At 44.8% G+C, this 25458-nt stretch overlaps 2 protein-coding genes across 4 annotated transcripts; both read left to right on the top strand.

Moving 5' to 3' along the window:
* Positions 1-8961: 8961 nt before the first annotated feature.
* LOC139199193 (peroxisome proliferator-activated receptor gamma coactivator-related protein 1-like) lies at positions 8962-16311 on the top strand. Of its 2 annotated transcripts, none has more exons than XM_070828224.1 (11): positions 8962-9069; positions 10745-10852; positions 10998-11153; positions 11842-13477; positions 13583-13636; positions 13726-14611; positions 14692-14901; positions 15133-15193; positions 15277-15398; positions 15485-15636; positions 15918-16311. In XM_070828224.1, the coding sequence occupies exons 1-11, from the start codon at positions 8974-8976 to the stop codon at positions 16016-16018; spliced, it is 3582 nt and encodes a 1193-aa protein (XP_070684325.1). In that variant the 5' UTR covers positions 8962-8973; the 3' UTR covers positions 16019-16311. The 2 variants fall into 2 exon arrangements, with proteins under 2 accessions (XP_070684325.1, XP_070684324.1); XM_070828223.1 differs by having other exon boundaries at positions 15130-15193.
* Positions 16312-18888: 2577 nt separating this feature from the next.
* On the top strand, positions 18889-25322 carry ogal (O-GlcNAcase like). Of its 2 annotated transcripts, none has more exons than XM_070856432.1 (17): positions 18889-19158; positions 19376-19427; positions 19687-19784; positions 20896-21026; positions 21332-21503; positions 21619-21717; positions 21817-21956; positions 22039-22183; positions 22532-22627; positions 22741-23012; positions 23108-23282; positions 23564-23649; positions 23778-23870; positions 23954-24042; positions 24122-24242; positions 24332-24461; positions 24908-25322. In XM_070856432.1, the coding sequence occupies exons 1-17, from the start codon at positions 19086-19088 to the stop codon at positions 25042-25044; spliced, it is 2109 nt and encodes a 702-aa protein (XP_070712533.1). In that variant the 5' UTR covers positions 18889-19085; the 3' UTR covers positions 25045-25322. The 2 variants fall into 2 exon arrangements, with proteins under 2 accessions (XP_070712533.1, XP_070712531.1); XM_070856430.1 differs by having other exon boundaries at positions 22529-22627.
* The last annotated feature ends 136 nt before the right edge of the window (positions 25323-25458 follow it).

Here is a 25458-nt window from a genome sequence, read left to right as displayed (position 1 = left end):
GAGGGCAGGGGGGAGGGAAAAGGGAGGAATAGAGAGGAGGGGGCGATTGACGTGCCTCTGCTCTCTCTCGCTCTCTCTCTCTCTCTCTCTCTCTCTCTCTGTCGTCTCCCTTTCTCGTCCATTCACTCTCTCGCTCCGTTAGTCTTTCTGTCTGCAGTATGCCACACAGTGTTGCTCTCTCGCTTCACTCATCTTCCTGTCTACTCGGCCATTTATCTCTCCCCCCCCCCTCCCCTCCCCTCCCCTCCCCTCCCTCCTCTTTCCCTCCTCCCTCGCTGTCTCTCTCTTTCCTTATTACTCTTTCTTCCGTTCTACCTTTCCCTCCCACTGTCTCCATCGCGCTCTAATCTTTTCTCCATCACCATGTCATTTGTCTTTCCCTGCTAGGTGCACAAGTTCGTGTGTGAGTGTGTGAAAGAGGGAGTTGTTAGGTCCAGGTAATCTGACTGCTTGAAGGAAATCTGGTTTTATCATATTTTCTTTTATCATATTTTTAGACTGATCCCACTAACATGTCCTACTTACAGAGTAAATCCCACATACATTGTCTGGCTGCTGTAAATACTCACTGTGTGAGTATTGCACTCACTACTGTGACAACAAATGTGTATTAATCCACAGCTGAAAATAGTCCCCAACGAATGCACCATTTACACCTGTTTGAGTAACGCTTCTAAAAGTTACAGTGCCCAGCAGATGAAGGAAATTACGGCGCCTTTTTTAAATGAAAGTATATGTTTTTTAGAAGATTTCAGTAATAATCATGTGCGACAGACAGAGATTAGGGAAATTAATAGATTTACTACGGGATCATTAGAATGTTGACAATTTTATCCTTTAAAGTTTGGTTTCCTGATCTGGGGTCAGGAGCCCTGAAGCAAGATAAAACTGAGGAGATGACTGAAGGAATAGCTCAACATTTGAGCTTTTTTACTGTCTTTGATGAAAAAACGTATACCACTCTCATGTACATATCAAGATACCAGTTAGCTTAGGATGCTCCAGGAAGTTACTACACCTCGCTAAGAAATTGTTCAGCACATACAGCATCTGTATTAGCATGACGTATCATTTTACTTTGTTTTCTGTACGGATTAAGCAAACAAGATGTAAATTTGTTAACATGTGAGTTTTAGAGGGGTTCATTGGTGGATTTTGTTTCCTTCTGCCTTCAGTATTTATGCTAAGTTAAACAGTTGTCGTTTGTGGCTTCATATTTTACACACTTATGTGTTGTTACTTATGTAACTCTCAGCATAGATGCAAATAGGCATATTTCCCAAACTATTCTGCACAAGACTACACAGGATTTGTTTGCAGACTTTTCTGTAATCAATGCTATTTTCTTGTGAAATACTAGATAGTTTCAGCCCCTCAGCCTTCTGAAAATGTTACATTAAAACATTACACATGCTCTCACACACACCCACATTAGGGGTAATGGTACACTTATCTATACCTGAAATTTTCGGTTCAGTGTGTGTGTGTAGGCTGCCAAATGAATAAAGTTTTTTTAACCACTGCATGTCTTGAACTTTTTTGTGTGTGTGCAAATCTCACTTTAAAACTTCACGTCAAGGGGATGCATGTTGTTTGTTTAGCCCATGAACACAGCATGAAGTAATCTCAGCCACTATGCACACATGCACATGCCACAGAACGATTGCTGGGAACTGAGCACAGTCCAGGCACGTAGCTATGGCAAACACAGATAAACCACAGTTGGAAGATCCTCCAGTATCATTAAAGTCTCCTGTTTGGGGAAATTATCATTTCTTAGTTCACTACGACGTAGAGACATGTGGATTGGACAAACTCGAAAGCTGTATGCCAACATTGCCAAACATTACTTGTACATGTGAAAAGATGTTGTGGTGTGAAAACCCAGCTTTACATTGTTAGTGCCAGAGGATTTTCTGAAAAAAGGAAAAAAATCACCAAAATACCATGAATCTCAGTGAAAGCTGGGACTGTTGCACAGTGCTAATGTGAATACAAGTACAGTAGAGTTCAAGTACAGTTAATTTTTGTAAATGCTGCACCTTAAAGGATATCTATTTTGTCGCATCTATTTATGTATATAGAACAAATAATAAATAAAAAAGTATGTGATATATGCATGTATGTAGATGTCGTGTGCTGTTTCCTTTCAAATGACATCAGAGCTTCTCTCTTAACATGCAATGAGGAACACAAGTCTGCATAGATCGCCTCCCCCACATATTTCTACTTCCTTTTTTTAAGACACTTGCTCTTTGTCTCCCTCCTTTCTTCCTCACCCTCAGTCTCATTAGGCAGTATCTCATTTTGAGGAGGAGAATGTTAAGCCAATCAGAGAGGGGAAGAAAAAGCAGAGGAAGGAGGGAGGTGGAGAGGAGAGAGACGGAGAGGTTGCAGGAGGAAGAGGGCAGAGACGAGGAGAGAGAGCGAGAGAGCGAGAGAGAGACGGAGGAAAAGAGAGGGCGATGGATGGATTGAGGGAGGTAGGGAGGGAGGGAGAAAGAGAGAATAAATAGCTCTGGCGCATTCGTCCCCCATTACCCCGGGAGGGCACTGTCGCCATGGCAATGTGGCAGAAAAAGGATAGCACAAGCATGATGAGCTTCTACACACACACACATTTACAAATGAAAACTGTGATTCACACATACTATATATCTGCCCACATTAACAGTTTCAGAGAGACAGTTTTGACAAGTTCATACTTTAAAGTGGATGTGTGCACAAAACACACTGTCTTGCACCTTACCATAATTATTTATATACTCACACACACACACACACACACACACACACATCCAGACAGACACACTAACAGTTTGCCAGTTAGCAGACAAATCCCACAAAACACAGATAAATAACTGAGACAAAGAAAGCTGTGGAAGCCAAAGCATAAAAGAGAGACAGTAAACAAAAAAACAAGATGGTGACGAAAAGGCATCAGAGAAGAAAATGACAAAGGAAACAAGGAGAGCAATTTTTGTAGCTAATCAAGTATCACAGTCTCCTGCTGTGCTGCCGTTCAATAAACTTTGTAGGATTAGGATGTCTGTTTTTTATACAGACATCTTGATTAAAACTGAAGTGACAGTCTTTTGGCTTGACCTGAAGGTGGCACAACAAGTTGTACACTGACATGTGATCACCTTATAAAGTTGTTAGGCAACATGTCAGGTGGCAGGTACACTTCCAGCACACACAGAGCAACATTAACATTAATTTGAAGTAGAAGTCCAACATTCGCCCTTTCTTAGCTCAGTTTTGGTCTCCACCAACTGGGGGAAATATCCCATTAGCTGCTAAATGCTCCATTATGTTCCGTCTGTCGTTGACCGATGAGTGAATCAAAACAGTTACATTGTGGGTAGTGAAAACAAAACAATGAGCTGAAAGATGCTAAAAGATGCTTGTGAGACTGTGCTTGCTCAGACAATGTTAACTTACTGATGTTCCACCTGTATAATGTTTACTATTTTCACCATCTTGGCATAATAGCATATTTTATGTTGATAGCTAATTAGCAATCAACACAAGTAACACTGAAGCTGATGGGAATGTCATTTTGCAAGTATTTTGTTATGAACGACATATCTTTGACCTGATTGTGGGGCTACATGAAAAGTTGGGGGATCTGTGAAGTTATTACAATTCATACAGAGGGAGACACGAATGTCACAGTAGTTGGCAAGACATTTTTGTTTTAACCACCAATGTCAAAGCTGGGGATCACCAGAGTCAGAGGGATTCTTCCTCCGGGGACCATGAATGTGTGTAACAAATTTCAAGGGAATCCATTAAATGGTTGCTGATACATTTCAGTTTGGACCAAAGTGGTACAAAGCGACAAACTGGCATTACCATCCGTGAAGCTGCTAGAATGGTGAAAAAATACTGAGTGCAGCTTTCAAGTCTGAGTGCGTTTCAGATTTTGATTTGCTCTGATTTATGCCATCCAGCCTATCCAAGGTAAATAACAGCCCCTGCTAGACTCCCATTATATCTCTGTAACCCCTCTGACAGGGAGCAACAATGTGCTTTGGCTCCTGGCAGGTTCAACCACATCAGTTTGTCCACAGCTACAGAGACCGAGTTCAGTTCCCCGATCGTTAATGTTGAAGGATTTCCACTTTGTCGACAAACTAACCATGCCTGCTACAAACAAGCCTGTTACAGAAGTTCAATAATGTAAAACCCACAAATTAGAGACTAGTGGAGAACCTCTACTGAAAAATATTGCCCCCCCAGAGTAAAATAAATCACCCGAAGTCAGTCGACTGAAGTTAAAAATGGCTTTAGTGACACTCTCATGCCTTTGTTGCAGCACACTTATGTTACAAAGATGTTTGGATGGCAAATATGGTGGTTAATTAGCTTAAGAAATCTTGTGTGCATCCAGCCTGAGGGCAAATCAGAGAATGAAAGAGGCTGTTCTGAGTGTGCCAGCCCTCTGTAAACTCTTATGTAAGGCAGAATCTGCATCCTGTTTCTCCCAGCTACATTATTGATGCAGGCTTCTGTTACCACGCTGACTGTGTGTGTGTGTGTGCGTACGTGCTCGTGAACGTGGGCCACACACACCTGTAAGCTACTACCTCTGGTCTCTCACCTGAGCCGCTGTGTAGAGAGGGTGGTCTCCTCCACCTGACGCCTGGTCACTTTCTCTCCTCCCCTTTCCATCTCTCTGTGCGCTCTCTTGTTTTTTCTTCACCTCCTTTCTTTTTCCTCCACTTGTATTAACAAAAGTCCCCTTTCCTCCTCCTCTTTCTGTCTCTCTCAGGCCCTCACTTCTCACTAACAGATGTTCTCAGCGCCATGTGGGAGGGCATTCCTCTTCTCTGCTATGAAAGCAAAAGAAAAAGAAGACTTGCATCAAGTAAAGAAAAATCAAAACGAGGACGAAGGCAACACAACTCCCAAAGTCAGCAGCCTCAAAGTAACACCCGTGTGTCCTGCTTCACCCTGCAGAGAAGGTGTCAAGTTAAAGACCAGAGTGCTTTTGCCTTTTTATAACACACTGCTCCCAGTGTTACACAATATCTGAAAGGTCATACACACACACACACACACAATCAAAAAACTGCATGGCTGAGCAGCTGAGATGACTGCAAGTCATCTCAGCTGCTCAGAAAGCTCTCACTCACACAATAGCAGCACATGTGAGGGAGGCAGGAAAGCATATACCGAACTCCTTTGACCTCATGGGCTCTTTAAAAATTCAAACATGCCAAAAGAGCACTGTGGGAGTCCTCTGCAGGTCAAGAGTGAGGAAGGGATGAGAGGCAGAGGGGAGGAGGGAGAGTGATACAGAGTGAGAGATGAAAGAAAAACAGCAGAGAGATGTTTTTATTTTTTTTAACTCTTCTCCCCCCCACCCCGAGAGTAAAGTCTGGCACTGTGCAGAGCTTCAGGGAATTAAGGGAGAGTGAGTGAGTGAGTGAGTGAGTGAGTGAGTGAGTGAGTGAGTGAGTGAGTGAGTGAGACCAAAAATGGTGGCCCGCGTGGAAAAAAAGGGGACAGTGGATTGAGAGCAGGTTAAATGTGTGTGTGAGCGTGTGGGGCCATGTACCGACATGGTGGCTGGGCACTAGATGCTGCAGTAAGGTGACCCACTTACACAGAACCCCCCCCCCCCTCCTGAACACACACACACGCACACACACATACACTGACACTAACACATGCCTTTGCATACTCCTGAACACACTCGCACTTCACCCGCTGGAGACTGGAGGATGCTTTGGCCCCATTTCAGACAGTAATGTGTTTCAAGAGTTGTGGGAGGTGAGGCGGGAGATGGTGTGTCTGCGTGTGTGTGTGTGTGTGTGTGTGTGGTGGGGGTGAAGAGAGATGTAGCAACAGTGCCGAAGAAGATATGAGATTAAAGGATAAAGCGAGGGAGAAAAGGAAAACAGATAGAGGTCTTGGAGCAGGTAAGATGTACGTGGGATATACACACCAGGCCTTGCTGTGGATCAAAATAAAGAATGTGGTGCCTTGTTAAGGTGTGTGTCAATGGGCATATTTCCCTTCCAACTAATCTAGTACAGCCATTGACTCGGTGTCCCACCATGACATTCAGCAGAAAGGTCAAATCCTCGCTGGTATGCACAAGATAACAGGCCAGACACATCCATAGTCGTCCACGGGCAGATAATACAAGATAATGCCACACAAATGAAGAGGTGATGAACCTGAATTCATTATGCATCCATTTCATTCATGTATTAATATATGATTGGCATCCACTGTGGATAGGTGGGTCGCACAGAGCAATCGGCTCACTGGGAATTAACTCATTCGCTCAACTTTAGGGGGCTGATATTAAAGCAGGAAGTGTGAGCAGAACTTAAAGGGAGATGTTTAATATCACCATCTAGTGGAGAAAATAAATCGCATCAGCTACAGTAGAGGCATAGTTAGATTTCAATGCAAAAGATATTAAATTCTGTTATGAGTCCGTATCTTTAACGTGCTATAGAAGTGTAATATCTATAAATATCTTCCTGGAGCGAAACAGCAACTCTCCTCTCTGTACATTGTGACAACAGCGTGACAGCTAGTGCACGCTTAAGAGAAGAAGAAGTGAAAACAAGCGTGAAGCATGACAGGTCCGCTAAACATTGTGATCTTCTGCTCTGATGATCTGATTTGTGCTTAAGAGCTGCCAACTAAAACTATGAGTTTGTCTCCTGACAGGTTTCTCTTGACAGCCCTTTATAGCAAATACTCTTTCATGACAGCTCTTCTTAAACATGCTGCTCCAGTGCCAACAACATTCAAAACCATCCACAGGCTCTCCACTGCCACTAGTCTCAAGAGAGTTGCATTATGGGAAATGTAGGGTTCAGAGTTTTTTCCGCTTGACCCATATGACCTCTCAGTGGAATTCTCTGGAGCCTTAAACTGAGACCAGACGTGACCGGTGGAAAGTGATTTTTTGTTTTATTTCATTCATTACTGCTGACAGGCGGAGTCAGAGAGAACGAGAAACTTTTTAATAAATTGCATTTGAAAATAACCAACTCCGAACAGAGCCTGAAGCTTTATGCCGCATCAGGTGGCAGAACTCTCACACTAATTTTACCAGTCTTTTACCAGTGTACTGAAATCCTGGAATACAGCTTTAAAGGGTAAAGTTAGATATTTTGAGAAATACATCTATTCCCTTTCTTACCAAGAGTTGGACGAGAGGTCCAATTAATATGAAGCTGGATCTGGCAGCTGGTTAGCTTAGCTTAGCATTACGATTGGAAAAAAAACCTCCTCTAGAAATGATTTACTGCGTAGAGAAACAACATCAGAATCACTGCATAAATGGAAAAAGGGGTAGTGTCGTGGGTCCCACAGTAAGAGATGACAGGAAAACACTGGGTTGTGCTGAATATGCAAATGTAATCAACCATCCAAAGACCACGATACGATTTGTCAGCATGTGGTTTGGTGCTGTTGTGGGTCCTCATCGGCTGGAGAGAGAAATGCAACCCACAGGTGGAAACTCTGGATGAGACAGCTGTGTTTATTATTCAGGCGTTTAGAATGATCATTCATCATATATCAGGTATCACAGTGAGGAGCTGCAAAGGACAAACAAACAAAAAAAGTATTATGACACAATATCGCTTCTGATTCACGTGGCTCCAAAGTACAAGCCGTGCAGGGCCTCTGCAATACAGTAAGTCACATGAACACAAGCAAGTAATACATTCAAATGTATCTAATTATGACGATGTAGCGTGCAGCTGAAATGCTTTGTTGAAGCCAAAACACATTTTAATGAATGCAAAGACTTCAATCTGGACCTCGGTAGGTGCCATTTCGAGTGAAACAGGGGTAGCAACACTGTTGTTAGGCCCCAACAGTAAACCCTGTCAAGGTGGAGGGTGTGCACACACATTAATCAGGAAAGTCAACACATCAATATTGCAGTGTCTGAACATGCAGATAATCTCTGTTTGTTCTGGTGATGAGGCAAAGCACGGGAAGCAGATACACTCTTTGCTTTCCTACGACATTGCTTCAACAACCAGCTGTATTGATGCCACTTACTCTTTGTTTTCATATCTAACAATAGTATTATACTGGTGCCGAGTGCGCTGATGTTTCCATGGTGTTCTCAGATGTTATAACACGGGATATACTGGAGCACTTGGGTGGATTTAACAGCTTTACACTGTGTTCTCTCCAGTTCTAAGACAACTCCCAGTTACACTATTAGTGCTCTCTCTCTATTAAAGCCTGGAGCCATAAAGAGGAAGAACAGATCCAAACAAATCATCAATTTCATGATGTGAGAGGCAGCCTCAGCTGTATCAGCAGTTCTGTTGAAACGCTGCATTTTTATTGAATACAAACACAAACGTCCCGCTGATTTTTTAAAACTGCCTCAACCTTATAAACTAATTCAGCTAGCTGTTGTAAAAAATGTTTTATGATGGTTAAATTACAGGTATATAAAACCTGAAGTGTGTCTGCTGTATGTTCACTGGGTACAACTTGTGGTGTTGTCGTTTAAACGCTAGGTGTCGCTTTTGAGCAATAAATGAATAAAATATAAATGTGAAAACCACGAAGCAAAAGTTCTACTAGTGATTATTTTGACTTAATCGATACTAACGTGATATAACAACCGTTTAAAAAAAAAAAAAACACTTGTAAAGTGTGTTAGTTGTCACAGAGATAATGATAACTGTTCCTTTTAATCTAATGAAATACAACAAATAATCAATTTAAAAACAGTTCTGGTTCTTTAAATCCAGAGTTCCTGCAGTAAAATTAAGATTTAAGTAGTTTTCAAGATTAATTCCTAATCAATGTGTCACAGACGAGGCGCGCATAGCTGACCTTGGATCTGATTTCTTCTCTTTTCCTCTCCCTCTCTAACGGAGTTGGCGCCGTCAATCTGATCCCAGGTCGGTGGTCTTCGCGCGCTCCCACGCGGTGACCACGTGTTCCGGTCCGGCCTGCCAGGGGACCATGTGGAGCAGCAAGATGGCGGCGCGGTGGAGGGGAAAAGACGGGGATTTAAATGCCGGCAACAGCGACTTTCTGACCCACATCAGTCCCACCGAGGTACCGGTTTGCACACTTTAGCTAGTTTGGCACGAAAATAGCGACACACGAGCGGGTTTCGAGGTTTTAATCGGGGGTGTTTAGCCGGCGCGCGAGGCCACATGCGCGCATGGCGACACGTGGCTGAGACAGGGTGGTAGTACTACTGAGTGTGAGCAGGGAGGTGGCCGAGTCGAGACGAGCCGGGCCGTGCTCTGGACCACGCAGGTGTTAAAACAGCTCAGTGACGTGTTAGTGCGGTCACTTCTTTGTTCATATTTAGTTTGAAGTCGACCGGCGGGGATTAACGAGTGAAAGCTGACAGGGAGACCGGTTCACTTCCGGTAAAGTACAAGATGTCCAGATAAGGCAGCTCCCTCTGCTCTGTGACCCCCTGTAGTTGTTGTTTCTTCAACTGTACCCTAAAGGTACCGGCCGTGTCTTACTGTCTCTGGACTAATGTTAAACTATTTCCAAGCAGACACAGAAATAATCAGCTTTACTGTCATTTCTGAAGCCCTGTTACAGTAGCACAGGCCCCGGGATGGACCTCAGGGATGGTGTGGAGGTCCTGACCCGCCCCTGTAGCCTCCTGCCCTAATGTGCCTCCTCCTTACCCACCTCCTGATAACACTGTGGCAGAGTGCTTTGTCCACCTGATTAAATGAAGCCCCATAGTTTCACACTATGCTGTTTATTTTCACTAAAATAATCTGCAGCCAGGTCATTGTTTAAGCTCCTTTTGTGCAAAAATGATAGAAAGTCACTGGGTCCAGCTTCTCAAATGTGGTTGGTTTATGATTGTTGATCTGTTAAAATATGACATTTGAACAGCGATAGAGGAATTATTCAGATCCACACTGTAAAATACTCTGTCACTTGTAAATGTCCTGCAGTGACATTTTTCTTTAAGTCTTCAAAGTAAAAGTATGCAGGAAAATGCCCCTGTGAGTGTTATACTTATTAATGCCTGTGTACTGATGTAAAAGCAGGATTTTACTGTTAAAGTTGGTTGAGGTGTGGCACATTTTTAACATTTCATCATAGATTAATCAACTGGTTATTTGCTCCACTATTAATCCACTTGATTGTTTGGTTTGTAAATATTCAGAAAATAATGACAAATGCCAGAACCTGTCACCCAGAACCCAAAGTGACAGTGCAGTCCAATACTTGTACATTTTCACGTGTTTTCAGTGTAGAAGTCTTTCATTTGTAAAGTAACTAAATCTGTCAGATAAATGTAATGCAGCACCAGTATGAAGTGGCATGAGAAATACATTTGAATAACTGATCTTGATCTTTTAGAAATTGCATTCTCACTATTTTCTGCAGTTGTATGAACCAAATGATTAATGAATTCATCAAGAAAATGAATGACTCGAGTTGCAGCCCGACAGTTGTAGTGTATTGTATAAGTTCATAGAGTTCTACACAGAGACGTCTCCCTATCAGTGGATTTATTTAGCTCACTGCTCAATAAACACAGATTACACATCAGCTCTGCCTCACTGTGTTTTCACCACTGTAGTTGAAGCATTGTCAGACTTGGCAGCTCTTCCTGTTTGTGCTGACAAAGTTGATTCAGTGCTTATTGCGTTCCTGAACCTCAGCCTCTGCTCACACCCAGAGGTGTGCATGCCAGTTCACTACACAATGGGTGTAATGCAGTGATTGTGCGTTTGTGTCTCTGCAGTTGGTCCCGAGTCGACGCCATGATGTGGAGGTTGTGGCGATGGACGCACAGTCCTGCGTGGATCACTCCATCCTGGCCATTTTTGAAGACCCCTCTGTCACCCCGGAGGTCAGTGTCAAAGCAGATACATGTAGTATGCATCATCACAGCCGCTCTGAGTAGCCCACGACTGTGGCCTCTGTATATTAGATCTTACACAGATGCCCCCTTTTCAATTTAATCAATAAATCTGGACTCTGGTGCCCCTTTTCAGGATAAGAGTGGAGCAGAGGAGGAGAGTCAGACCCTGCTGTCGGCCCTGACTGAGATGCTGGACAGTGTGGGCGATGAAGAAGGGACTCTGTCGCCCTTTGACACGCTGCCAGACACCAAACTCCTCACCCACCCGGAGCGCAGGGACAACTTAGAGGTGGGAACAATGAACACAAGCCTAAATTAACATATTTGGAAACAATAAAGAAATGAAATATTAGACCTATACCTTGATAAACTCACAGACTGTATATAAGAAGTGGACGTAGCCACCGTGGCGTCGCCCATTGGATTGTGGACTGTCATTTGGAAGACTGGAGTTTGGCTGCATGCATCGCCATCTTGGTTTTTTGGAGCCAGAAGTGATGCTCGTTCCACAAACACTGCCTGTGACTGGGTCGTCACAAGTTATTAGTGCCCTGGAGCCTCCCCCTGCTTCATGGTCTAAATGGGACCATCATTTACAAAATTAACATCATGCTGCAATGAAGGAAACTTGAAACTAGTGGCTGAGACCATAAAGTCATTAGGAAAATGTTTACTGAGGTAATAAATCAAGTGAGAAGTGGGCTCATTTTCTTATAGACTTCCATTCATTTGAAGTTTTATATGCAAATAGCAAAGTTGCCCCCTGCTGGCCATTAGAAAGAATGCAGGTTTATGGCACTTGTGCATTGGTTTCAATTGTCAGGCTCGGAAACTACGTCCACTTCTTTTATACAGTCTGTGGATGAACTGAAGATGCATCAGAACAGTAGTGAAGAACCTTAAATAGACTTGTGTAAAGTAGTTATTTTAACCCTTTTTGGACCTAAATGATTTTCTTCTTTGTCTCCTCCCTTTAGGAACGATCGCCTGCTGACAGGCTTAGACCAAGATCCAAATCACCAAATGTAACAATCACAATTAAGCTTGATGGAGAAAAGGAAGAGAGAAAGAGCCCTCCACAGATTTTCAAAGAACAAAGTCAAACACTTTTTCTCTCCAAAAATAAGAAACCAGAGGCTGAGGTCGAGGTCTTCACCTCAACATCTCTCGTCAACCTGGTGAAGATCATGCACTCGTACAGCCTGAAGCTGCATGCGGAAGACGACGGGGATAAACCTGGGAAAAACCACGCATTATTCTCTCGGGAAGAAGTGTGGAAGTACGAGAGACCCTCTGAAGACAGCGATGAAGAGATAAATGTTGTGTCTGATGATGAGGTGGCTGTTAAAGAGACAATGGAGGAAGGCGTGGGAGATGAAAAAAAAGATGTCTTGAAGAGCGTGTTGCTGAATGGAAACTCGCCCAGAGCACCACCATGCAGAGAGAAGAAACAGGTGAGCTTTGGCCCCATTCAAGTGGCTTCATTTGATGAATCGGTGGAAGAGGGATTGAATGAGAGAAATCTAACACGTAAAACTGTGTCGGTTCCACTGAACAGCGCAAAAGCACTTGAAAATCCAGCTGGCTCAGCTCTTGAACGCCAAACGCTGTCCTCAGACGTGAACAGTAACAAGGCTAAGGTCCTGCCACCTAAAGGTGAGACCAAAGCCAAATCGCTCAGCCTCCAACAGTACAGACAGCTGCGCCAAAAGCGGCAGCCCCTGGTGGAGAAACAGGGGAGCTACACCACCAAGTGGCCCTCTGTTGCTGAGCCGCCCAAGGAGCTGACGCCCATCCTGTGTTTACAGGGACAAAACAGCTGCGGACCAAAGACGACACAACATCATGGTGCCAATCAGCTCCATGCGTCTCAGCCTCCTGGTGACAAGACCCACCACACCTCTGCTCCACGCAGGCCTCACCCCTCAGAGGGCAAACCGTCCACTCATCTGCATCGCAGCGGATCAAAGCGCCCAAGAGCTGAATCCAAAATCATCACGCCTGCTAGTTCGCTGCCAGATGTCACAGCTAACCCAGATGTTGCTGTGCCTGAAAGCAAGAAAAGTCCAGTAAAGAAGCCAGCACTGCTCAGTAGTGATCCCCCAAATCCTGTCCTGCTCCCCCTGCCAGTCAGCCAGACAGCATCACCATCCACTGACCCCCCCTCATCAGAGGTCAGAGTGCTCCCCAACAGAGACTCCAACCTTGACAGCAGCAGACACTCTCAGCAAATCCAAATAGAATCCTCAGGTTCATCTCTTCACAGACAGCCATCCTGTTTAGGAACAAAGCCCGAAGTACTGTCAGCAAACCAGGACTGCACCACCCTCTTTCAGGAAATTAAAGATAAGCTCACTGAGATAGCTTCAGGTGCCTCCTCTAGACCTCCAGCGCTGTGCCCAAGCACAACCCAAACCGAATCTCCCTCAGAGTGCAAGAAACTGCAAAAATGCAGTCCGAACCTGATGAAAGAAACCGATCTGGAACCAAAGACTCCACCGCCTGCTCCCACAGACGCTCCCACGCTGACAAGGGTTGGTCCCCCCAGTAAATGCCCACCTGAGGAACCACCGCCTACTCTTCAGTTTGTCTGTAGAGTGCAGAATGTCTCGGGTATATATATATATATTGCTTACTGTGAAGATGCCATGAAGAAGGGGTCACTAAGAAACAAACAGCATCTTCCAAACTAATATTTTCATGTCTGTTCTACCTCAGGGATTGAAGCGCCTGACCTGACCAGCCTGCTGGAACAGTTTGAGGAAACACAAGGTGAGTTATCCTATTACAGATGACGCTGTGTTGTTCGATGCTCGTGTCCGGTCTTGTGTAACCTCTTTTTTTTATTCTTCCTCCTCCAGCTAAAGAGGAGAGAGCGGAGCCCGAATGTGTCAGTGCTGCCCCTCCTTTAAACCCACAAACAGATGGACGCCTTGACTTGGACAAAGCTCGGCTTATAGGAACAGAAAGATTAGCAGTAACACCCCCTGAATCTCCAAGCACTTCTGAATCACCCGGGATGCCAATAACCTTCGGGAATCTACCACATCTTCAAATGTCAGAGGGTGTGGACATCCCAGAGCCCCTCGGCACTGAAATCATCCTCAGCACTCAACACGACCTGCCGGCGAGACGCAAAAATCCTCCATCCAAGGCCATTCAGATAATCGACCCCCGTCCTCTACCATCCAGGAAGACTCACACCAGCCTCTCCGAGCTCCCTGCTGCTCACATCTCCCCTCACTTGTATTCATCTATCTCCTTCGATCACGATTACTGCGGGCCTGTAGACCGCACACTTACAAGTGCTGCTCAGCGCGGCAGGGCCTCAAAACTCAATTATGTCTCCAAAACCATGGATGAGTCGCATGTGAGCAGCCACGACTCCAGTGCTGCTGAATTAAAAAAACAGACCTCCACCGGTGAAGCTGAAACCACCGTCAGGGCTGTTAACAACAAAGCTGTGGCGCAGCATCTCCCCGAGCATCCCAGGACAAGATCAGAGACAAGCCCGTCCACAAATGAAGTCCTGTCGCTCTCAGAGAACACGGAGAAACACTGTGGCCGTGCAGCTGAGGACAAGACAACCCCGTGCACCCTCCCCACACCTCCACCCAGCCCTCCTGTCAGAGGGAGGGAGAAAAGGAGATATCGGAGAGGCTCTCCCTGTTCCAACTCCAGCTCCAGCTCTAGATCATCGTCGTCGTCCTCCTCAAGCTCTGCGTCTCGCTCCCCAAAGAGACAAAAGTAATCAGCTTCCGTTTGTCATGTTCGGTATTTTCAGTCTTTGTGCGTCACTCCTAATTCTCCATCTGTACACGTTGCAGGTGCCGTCACAAGCGTTCAGAGAGCAGCTCGTGTTCGTCGTCCCGCTCTCGCTCCTTTTCCCGCTCCCCGCCTCGCCGCAACAGGTGGTCTCACTCCAGATCGAGATGCAGCAGGTCCAGGTCCAGATCTTGGTCCCAGTCCAGGTCCCCGTCCAGGTCCAGATCACCATCCCCACGATTCTGCCGTAGGCGGTGGAGAGATGTTTGCAGGTCAGCTAATGAGTTTCCCATTTAGACGTGTGATAAAGTGTGATAAAAGGAAGAAAAAAAAAGTCTTGTTCCTGTGAATGTCAGTTGACTTTTCTTTATTGATCCCCCATAGGGGGAAATTCATGTCTGTCATGTTCAATGTCTTTACATCTCTGTCTGGCTTTACTGATTTTACGTACATAAACTCAGTCTGCGTCTTCCTCTCGTCTCAACTCTTCATCCCTTCAGCAGCAGAGTGTCCAGGAAGCTCAGGAGGGAGCATGAGATCAGGATTCAGAAACTTAAAGCCATAGTGAGTAAAAGATCACCGACACGTTAAGTGACGTGTTTGTAGGTTTCTGACTGGTGATTGATTCTAAAAATCCTCTGGTACAGGACGAGCGCAGGGTGGTGTACGTCGGCCGCATCTGCAGGTCTATGACTCACGACGAGCTGAGGGAACGCTTCAGTCAGTTCGGAGAAGTAGAATGTGTGTCGCTTCACTTCAGGGAGAGAGGGTAAGTGTGAATGCTGAAACTGAAGTTTTGAATGTGTTCATAGCGCATTTATCAGTATTACAATCCTGCACCTTTGGTTTCCACAGTGACCATTACGGCTTTGTCACATTCTACAACATGGAAAATGCTTTTGCTGCAATCGATAATGGCGGGAAAATACGGAAGCCTAACGAGCTGCCGTTCGACATCTGCTTTGGTGGAAGGAGACAGTTCTGTAATTCAGACTATGCCGACCTAGGTGAGCCTCGAAACCACACACAAAGTCAACTACAAGTCCGACTACATCACTGCAGTGAAGGCTAACATACTGTTTTAGCAAGCAGAGCCATACAAACCTTTATATAATTAATATGCCTGGCAAAATGTGAATTAATCAGTCATTTGCCAGGTATCCATCAAAATGTAGCTCAAATTTTAAACAAAAGAAAAAATGCAGAAAATGGGTAAAAGAAAATGAGAATCAGTGTGCCTTACCTTTCCTTTCCATCCACAACAACTACACGTCCCTCTCTTCCTCAGACGCACACAAAGATGCAGCCCTATCTCCTGCCAAGAACAGATTTGAGGACCTGGACTTTGATTCGCTGCTGAAACAGGCCCAGAGAGGATTGAAGATGTAGCAGAGCCCTGTGGGAAGACAAGAGCACCGATCTGGGTGTGACAGACACGAAAAGGATGTTTTTTTTTCACAAACCTCAGAGCCCTATGCTCGCACTTATGTAGCACACTTTTGTACTTTAGTAATCTTTGCATGCTTTAGCTGTAATGCATGCAGTTTTTGATGTGTACAGTTAATATGTACCAATATGTAGCACTGTTAATTTGATAACATGATATTAGTGGAGCCCACTAAAGATTTTTGTTGCATTCCATAACACTGATAAAGTTTTATATATTTGTATATAAACAAAATAAACTGTTTATTGTGTTTGCCAATAAACTGTCAACTTAAGTGTGTTTGGTTTATTTCGAATCCAAAGAAGTACAAGTGAGACAGCAGCATGCACAGAGGGTTGGCAGTGCTTAATGTTATTAGATGCACCTACTTTATGTGTATGACTGTCTCACCATCTTTAGCTTTGTTTTGGTAAATTGTCACAGTGACCCTCAGTCACGTTCCTGCTTTCAGCTCTGTATCCTGCTGGCTTCTACATGTGTCAGTTTCTTTTTTAGGTTCCTGCAGTTTTGCTGACTCGAGAGTCTCACAATGTCCAGCCAGTTTGCCCCGCAGGCCCCTGACCTGAAAGTCGGCCTCATACACTTCAAGAAATCGAAATTGTCAGCTCAAAGTCTTTGAAGCCTGTTTTTATCTGCTGCTGTCAGATCCTCAGCAGCCTGATTCCCGTCTCTTATGGAGTCAGCAACTTTACAAACGCTCTGAGCTTAAAGACGCTATCAAATATCAAAGCACTGACAGGAAATGTGGATTCAGCCTTTCATCATGTTTTCTGCCTTTGAGAAGTTATTCTCTGCTTTTCAAATAGACCCTTCTCATGGAAGACATAAATTGTCAAACACAGGTGTAATGAATAATATGAATTATAAATGCAGTGTTCCACTACCGTGGCCCCATTGTGTCCCCACTGGATCAGTGTCATGGATTTCTAGCGACTAAATGAAACTGAGCCACTGCTGATGTTATCAGTTACACCTGTGGCTTTCCTGAAATGATCAAAATATCTCCAGACCTGCACCCAACCTCTCTCAATCCCTGAGCTCTACAAACTGTGCCGCAGATTGTCATCATGCTTATTTCCTTCCCTGGCCTCAGATGTGCCATGTATTTGTCTTCTGGGGCTTCTGATATGGAGCCATTTGATTAAATTGTTATGTTAGCATTTACAGTGGGGCAAAAAAGTATTTAGTCAGCCACCAATTGTGCAAGTTCTCCCACTTAAAAAGATGAGAGAGGCCTGTAATTTTCATCATAGGTACACTTCAACTATGAGAGACAGAATGGGGGGAAAGAATCCAGGAAATCACATTGCAGGATTTTTAATGAATTAATTGGTAAATTCCTCGGTAAAATAAGTATTTGGTCACCTACAAACAAGCAAGATTTCTGGCTCTCACAGACCTGTAACTTCTTCTTTAAGAGGCTCCTCTGTCCTCCACTCGTTACCTGTATTAATGGCACCTGTTTGAAGTCGTTATCAGTATAAAAGACACCTGTCCACAACCTCAAACAGTCACACTCCAAACTCCACTATGGCCAAGACCAAAGAGCTGTCAAACAAAAAAAAACAGAAGCAAAATTGTAGCCCTGCACCAGGCTGGCTCATTGCCAACAAAGTGTATATAACAAAGTATTGAAATGAACTTTTGTTATTGACCAAATACTTATTTTCCACCATAATTTGCAAATAAATTCTTTAAAAATCAGACAATGTGATTTCCTGGATTCTTTCCCCCCATTCTGTCTCTCATAGTTGAAGTGTACCTATGATGAAAATTACAGGCCTCTCTCATCTTTTTAAGTGGGAGAACTTGCACAATTGGTGGCTGACTAAATACTTTTTTGCCCCACTGTATGAGGGGTGTGAGGTTCTAGATAATCCAATATGCTGCCATGCAATGAGCACTGCAGTGGTTTAAAGTCCCCCTCTGCTTAAAAATGTCTTCTGTTTATTGTTCCTGCATTTGGATGTTTGAGCTTTGCTGTGCAGAATTACATTTTGTGTAGAGTTTGACACTAAAACCTTTTCATATTTGTCTGCTGAAGTGCATATACACTGACAGTGGACTTTACAGTAATGGTGGAGCCATTGTCTCTTAGAGTATAACCTTTCAAAGAAACTAATTCGCATGTTCATAGACATTGGATTTTTCAAAGGAGAAAAGAGTTGTATTCTCTTTTTTTAAATTAGTAGATAATTTAACTTTTTCTGGATTTAAGACCCACATTAGATAAAATTAATTATTTCAGTATTGCTAGGTGTGTTCAAACATGTCTGGATGGGATTTTTCAGCTGAAAATTATCTGGTATTTTAGGAGAACTCGCTCATTTTTGGGTTTTATTTTTAAATGTTATGCACCAGCAAATTTTGCGTTGCACATGTGTAACTAACAACAGTAACAAAGGTACAGATCCATACTACATCATGTCTATATGGGATGACATGTAGGCCTGATTAGTAGGCCTCTAAACCTCATTATGTTGGGTGGCTGCTTTTCCATCAACCACTGCCTCAAGTTCTGATGACAAACATTCACAAATACTTCCAAGTGATGTGACCAAAAGAAAAAAAACACATCAGCTTAAACAACACTACAAGATGGCCAAATAAAAAACACCTTTACTGCAGAGCTTTGAAATGTAGAAACTAATGTTATTTTGACGGCTCCCGTCTTGTTTTTAGGCGTACTGTCCCTTTAAGGTAAATGGCCACTGTCCCTTTAAGACGTCCACCCGGTAGTCAGACGCGTCCAGTCAACGTGCGTCTGAGTCTGAGGTGAACTTCAGTCACCACGAAACAAGAGCTTCCTCTGTTTATCCACCTGTTTAGACTTCAGACCAGCGGGTCCCCCGGTGCTCTAAACCGACTCACCTGCGCATGCGTGAGAGGACGGAGCCATAAAAGTGAATTAAATAAAAGCCATGAGTGACAGTGTCGCTGTCAGCGCTGCAGCTTGTGTCTGAGACTGAGAGACAGGCGACAGCTCAACCCCCAACTAAACACTGAACCATGTCGAAACCGGGCAGTGCGGGGGGGCGACCCCAGACCGGGACCGGGAGGTTCATCAGTGGAGTCGTGGAAGGTGAGAAGACTGGGATCGGGGGGCCCGATGATGGACCCCCTTAGACCAGATCCCTGTGTAGATCCTGATGGGAGTGCAGCTCTTTAATCAAGATGTAAACATCCAAACAAGACTGCCAACTCACAGGATGAACTTCAGATATTATGATACCAGTTATGCATTGATCGCTCCAGGTAAGGTGACATTTGGTGCATAACCTGACCTTTGCTTGATGCAGGTTTTTATGGGCGACCGTGGACTATGGAGCAGAGGACAGAGCTTTTTAAAAGGTGTGTGGCCTCCCTCATTTAAACTCCCACAATGAATACATGCAGGGACATAACTGAAAATAGAGGCAGAAACAGAGCCTGTCCTGAAAATGACATTTGCCTCATGTTGGGGTGTGTTGTCTCATCACATGTCCACCTTTATTTGGGCCCAGGGCAGACACAGTGTTGGTATTGTGGACTGATCTGCTGCGCTCGCTGTCATTTCTCATCATGAACATCTGAGGTAACACTCAATGTGTCAATTGCGGGTGTTTCACAGGGAGCAGAAGTGGGGTTTGAACACATACCTGTACGCCCCCAAAGACGACTACAAACACAGGATGTACTGGAGGGACCTGTACTCTGCTGAGGAGGCAGGTGAGTTTCCTTCGCATGTCCTTCTGGAGACGGAATGAAATCACATTCCTCGTCTGTCTTTTGGAAGAGGAGGGTGACAAAATCTGAGCACATCTATACAGAGACAAGTGTTTAGGAGTGAAATATCACAAATGGTTCTGCACGGTACCACACAAAGGTCACACATGTTCGTAAAACATGCAGGAGTCGCTAATCTTCCTGGAAAACAAAGGTCTGAAACCAATAATATTCTTAACAGAACCTGTAGTTAAATCATGGAGTAGGCCTACAAACATGCATGGTTACTGAAGGGGCCCACTGGGTATAGACCCAGAGGCCCAGCAGCTCAGAGAGCCCCCCGGGTCAGAGCCTCCGTTTGAATTGACTTAACATTTCTTGATGGGAAGTCAACGAAACCCAGAGTGAGAAAAATATAGAGAGACACAAAACAACCACAAATGGACACAAAAAGAGACTCAAAATGACCGAACAGAGACGTGAAACAACCACAGGGATACCAAGGGATCAAAAAAGAGACACAGAACAACCAAAAACAGACGCATAACTACAGCAGAATTATGCAAAATTACCAAAATGAATGTGCTACTGCTCTGATGTAGTTAAGGTGAGGGGCTTGTCTGTACCCAGGGCTAGTGTGAGAAGGCCCATTGGCACATAACCAAGGATCAGGATCCTCATTCATTCATTCAACTGTACAAAGGTGTGGTCACAAACTGAACCATAAAAAAGGAAATAAAACACTTAAAAACATAATTGCTAAACTAGTGATTCTCATTTTGTATCAGTGTCCTATCAAAGTCCCTTTCTGAGTCATTGTTTCATCGCTCAGTGTGGATCCTCTCCTTTATTAGATGCATCTTATCACTCATCTTTCATATTGAAGGGAGGGAATGATTCGAAGTTTGACCTCCTGAATGTAAAAGCAGACACTGTCAGTGGACTTTGGGCCATCAAACGTTCTATATAAATATACATAAATCACAGGCCTGTTGATGTTGGACATGGCGAGAACAAATTAAGAGTTTCTCATAGCGTTTTCATGCTCACAGACGCCGCTGTGAGAATCTAGGCATGAAAAAAGCATTATAAGATTTTTTTATTCTTTTGCCAGAACAACTCGTCGCCCTGATATCGGCAGCTAAGCGACACAACGTCGAGTTCATCTATGCAATCTCTCCTGGCCTGGACATTACGTTTTCCAACCCCAAAGAGGTTGCTGCTCTGAAGAGGAAGCTGGATCAGGTGGGACTTTGTATGCAGAGATGAAGGGTGGGGCGCGAGAGATAATTTAATCAGTGCTGTGCAGCTTTATGGCTCTCTGAGGGTTTGTTTTGGACACCACTGTACTTCATATGAAACATGAAGCAGTAAAAAGGAAGCAATTGGTTCGCTGGAAGTAGGTCAACAGGCAGCTGATGGAACTGACCCTGCTGGAGGGAAAAGGTTTCATTTCTGGTGGAATAACCCTTTTGCGGCGTTTTGATCCAAAAAGGAAATTCACCAAGATTCACCTCATGTGACCCCAAGCTGTCCTCTTTGTCCCTCAGGTGAAGGAGTTTGGCTGCAGGTCTTTCTCTTTACTGTTCGATGACATCGAGACTGAGATGTGTCCAGCTGACAAGAAAGTCTTCAGCTCCTTCGCCCATGCTCAGGTGGCCATCACCAATGCAGTGTACCAGCACCTGGGAGAACCCGACACATTCCTCTTCTGTCCTACAGGTCAGGCAGCGGATGCTATGAGCATGTAAACACGGTCTGATGCCTCTATATTACATAATTCTTCTTCTGTCACCGTTCGCCATCATTCCCACTCGTTCTGTCGCTGTAACTCCAGATTACTGCGCTGCATTCTGTACTCCCAGTGTTTCCCAGTCCTCTTACCTGCACACTGTGGGAGAGAAGCTGCTGCCTGGGGTAGACGTACTGTGGACTGGTAAGGCTGCACTGGCCCTGTGTTGATGTGTTTTTAAGAAGAAGCCAATGGTGCAGTTTTCTAACTCATTTTTTGCACTCTCAAATTTGTGTCATTTAGGTCCCAAAGTGGTATCCCACAAAATCTCTGTCGAGTCCATAGAAGAGGTGTCCTCAGTCCTGAAGAGGGCACCAGTCATCTGGGACAATATCCACGCAAACGACTATGACCCCCAAAGGCTTTTCCTCGGACCCTATAAGGTAAAAGATGATGTTTGTACGTGCTCCGGCCTGACTCCAGGATCTGTGTCCTGAAATAATTCACTTTACCTTCTCCTACTAGGATCGTCCCACAGAGCTGATTCCCAAACTGAGAGGAGTGCTCACCAACCCCAACTGTGAGTTCTACCCAAACTTTGTAGCCATCCACACCTTGGCTACATGGTGCAAAGCAAACGCTGACGGAGGACAGAGGGACGTGGAAATGGGTGAGTCTAGTTTTTCCCTTTTTCTTTGCTACCTTTTGTTGTGTATGCAAAATATCCCAGCTAAGATTTGACTCTTTCTGCCATTACGAGGAATTTAACTATTTATAATGACTGTGGGGAGCGGAGGAGCAGAGGTCTGTCCTTCTGGCAGGTCCAAAGCACAAGATGGGCTCTTTGATTGATAAGATGCACTTAAATGCATCAACAAAACAGGATTATGTAGGTAAAAATACAAAAATACCAACTAGCTCATGGTCAGACAGTACTAACCTGAGCAGAGACGAGTGGTTGCTTGAAATGTAGGAATCTGTGCATTGTCTCACTGTGTCTGACCCCCACCACCAGGAGATGAGGAGCAGGACCCCGGCTACAGCCCACAGAAAGCCCTGACTCTGGCCCTCACTGACTGGCTGCAGGAGTTTCTGAGCACCGATCAGCCTGGAGGTAGAGAGTCATGACAGAACACTTTTAATGAAACAGCAAACAGCTTGATGACATCAAAAGGCAGGTACAGAGGCGCCATTGTATTTACTCTTCAACCCCCCTCTCCCTTCCAGGCCCTCGTCGTCGTCCTCCAGCTCGTCTCAAGAAAGAGTCGTCTGATGAGGAGCCCATGCAGACGGACATGGGAGAGAGCGCCTATGAGCCAGGACCTGAGGAGAACCCGCTGTACACAGCAGAGCCCCTGACCCTGGGTGACCTCAAGCTGCTGTCGGACCTCTTCTACCTGCCGTACGAACACGGGCCGACAGCCAGGACCATGCTGCAGGAGCTGGACTGGCTCAAGAACCACAGTGCAGCCGCCGCCGCCGCCGCAGAGACAGACAAGGTAGCGTCGGGTGTTGTTACTTTTTCAGTGGCATATACCTTTTGTGGACGGCGCTCTTCATTGCAGTAAATTCACGCATAAACACCGGTTTGCAGACAGTGGAGTGGTGCTTCCGAGCGCAGCAGTTTGACGGCATGTGCGAGGCGGTGGTGCAGATGTTCAATCGGCTGTCAAACGCCCCAAACCGCAGCATTCTGTACGACCTCTATGACTACATCTGTGACATCAAGAGCGGGGTTGGCCTGGCACGAGCTTACGTGAAAATACTCGGTGAGAACATCAGAATCTTCTAATGATGATCAGATCACACGGGATGGTGTAAAAGATGGAGTATGTTGGGGCTGTAGGCACATTCAAATCTCACTCCACCTACACTATTTAGATGACTCTTAAGGAGTGATTAAGTGAACTTTGTCATGAGCCGTCACTGCAAAGGGTCTCTGCTGATTCGAATATATTATGTTTCTTACCTTTTAACCAGAGTTGTAATACATTTGAATCCATCAAAGTTAAGCCACTTAAGCTTCAAATGTTGTGTTTGCTTTCCACAGGAGGGCAGGGTCAGCCCTCAGCTCAGCTGATGAACGATGATCCTGAACCCTGGGGCTTCAGAGGAGGCCTGTCTGGAGAGTTCCAGGTAACTTATTCAGTGCAAAAAATGACACCTTAAATCTGCAATTTTACCGACTAAGAGCATAGTGATAGACGTCATTAACAGGACAAGGCCTACGTGAATATAAATATACTGTATGTTTGCGCTTGCAGAGGATGCTGCCTGGCCATGGAAACAGGGACCTGTTCAGACATCCTCCCATGACGGAGGTGTACTGCATACGTCCGTACTGGCCCGCGGACAAGGTTAGGATGGCAGAACCTCAGACACTGAAACAGTTCTGTTAAAATTTAGCAGTGATGCTACACAGTGTTGTCATCTGTCCTAGATGGAGGTGCAAAGGATTTTCAGGGAGATGCAGGGTGCAGGAGAGGGCAAAGCCCCCTTGATGGCGCAGCCTCCACTTATCTGTGATGGGTAAGACGGAGTCAGATTTGTCTGTGGAATATTTATACTTTCATACCTTAATTGTAACGTTCTCTCTGCTCTCGTGCAGCCTGTCAGCTGGTGAAATCCCCCCGTCCCCTCAGTGTGCTTTCGTCCTGGAGGATGAGATTGGGATGTGTGGTTACGCCCTGGCGCTCACCGATGCCAAAGCCGCAGCGACCACGACCAAGGTGATCAAATGCAAAAATGTCATTGTTCTCCAGAAAACGAGATGCAGATGTCATTACAACCTGTGTATTGCTTTATCTCACACCTCTAGAGGGCAGTAAGTGATTCAGTGTTTGAGGACTTCCCCTCCGTGGTCACCATGCACGTGCTGCCCCGGGTCACCGATCCCTCTCCAGCAAAGCGTATGATTGGTCAGCTGTTGTCCTCCATCAGGAGCAGCGGTAGGTCGAGACCCTGCACACAGTGCCTTTGATCATTCTTAGATGGGCCTCATTGAACGGGCCTGAGAACTAATGCACAAAAATGGGGGCTTACCAGGCTGTATATTCTATACACAGCATTTCTACCTCCTGCCGGCCCCAGTTTGGTCCTGCAGAACTAGACATGATGCAGTGGAAAGTTTAATTCTGCAGGAAGACCCTTTTTCCCTCTCCAGAGTAACTGGGTGGGCAGTCCTGGAGGACAAAGGAGAGAACGATGGCACACAGAGCAGTGTGACTTCTCCACTCTGATCATTACACAGCAGGAAATATTAAGTTTGCTGAACTCTCACAAATGTAAAATGTAAAACCTTCAACATATTACCCTGGCAGTTTTACAAAGGAAAAAGACATGCACTTGAAGTGGTCAGCTCTGAATCGTCCTCCCCTTTTGCGTAACTCTCTAGGTTCCAGAGGAGTGTTCTGTGAGTTGAGGCAGAGCGACCGGAGGATGCTCGACTTTTACACCAAACTGGGCTCCTTCAAACCCATAAAAGTGGCCGGTCTACCTCAAGACCTTGTTGCCATGGGAACAAGTCTGTGAACAAGATCACAAGGATTTGTTTCCCCTCAGGTTTGAAATGTTGAGATACTGTGATACAACTGTCATGTGAATAATCGCTAACTTTGCAGCTTGTCAAACTGAAATCCGCCATCACCTTTGATCAATTAACGATTATTAGTGTAATTCAGTGGCCATTTGTCAGTGTCTTCCTTAATGACGTTAGTCGAGGAAACGCTTCTTGAAATTTGTGTAATAAAATGACATGATTGAAAGTGTAATACTGTTGATTTTATAGACATGAAAACTGTTAAATGTATATTAATTATTTTAGATACATTTGTTGTTTTAACCCAATGCAGTAAAAATGGGGACACGTGTACAAGCTGAAGTTTCTGATTTGTTGCATCACACTGAACTGTTGGTGGTAGGCGTTAAAACACAAGACGTACAAGA

This window comes from Pempheris klunzingeri, chromosome 3 (assembly GCF_042242105.1).
Source record: "Pempheris klunzingeri isolate RE-2024b chromosome 3, fPemKlu1.hap1, whole genome shotgun sequence".
Lineage (NCBI taxonomy): Eukaryota > Metazoa > Chordata > Actinopteri > Acropomatiformes > Pempheridae > Pempheris > Pempheris klunzingeri.
Note: the sequence above shows the minus strand (reverse complement) of the source record. Positions and strands in the feature narration are given on the sequence as shown.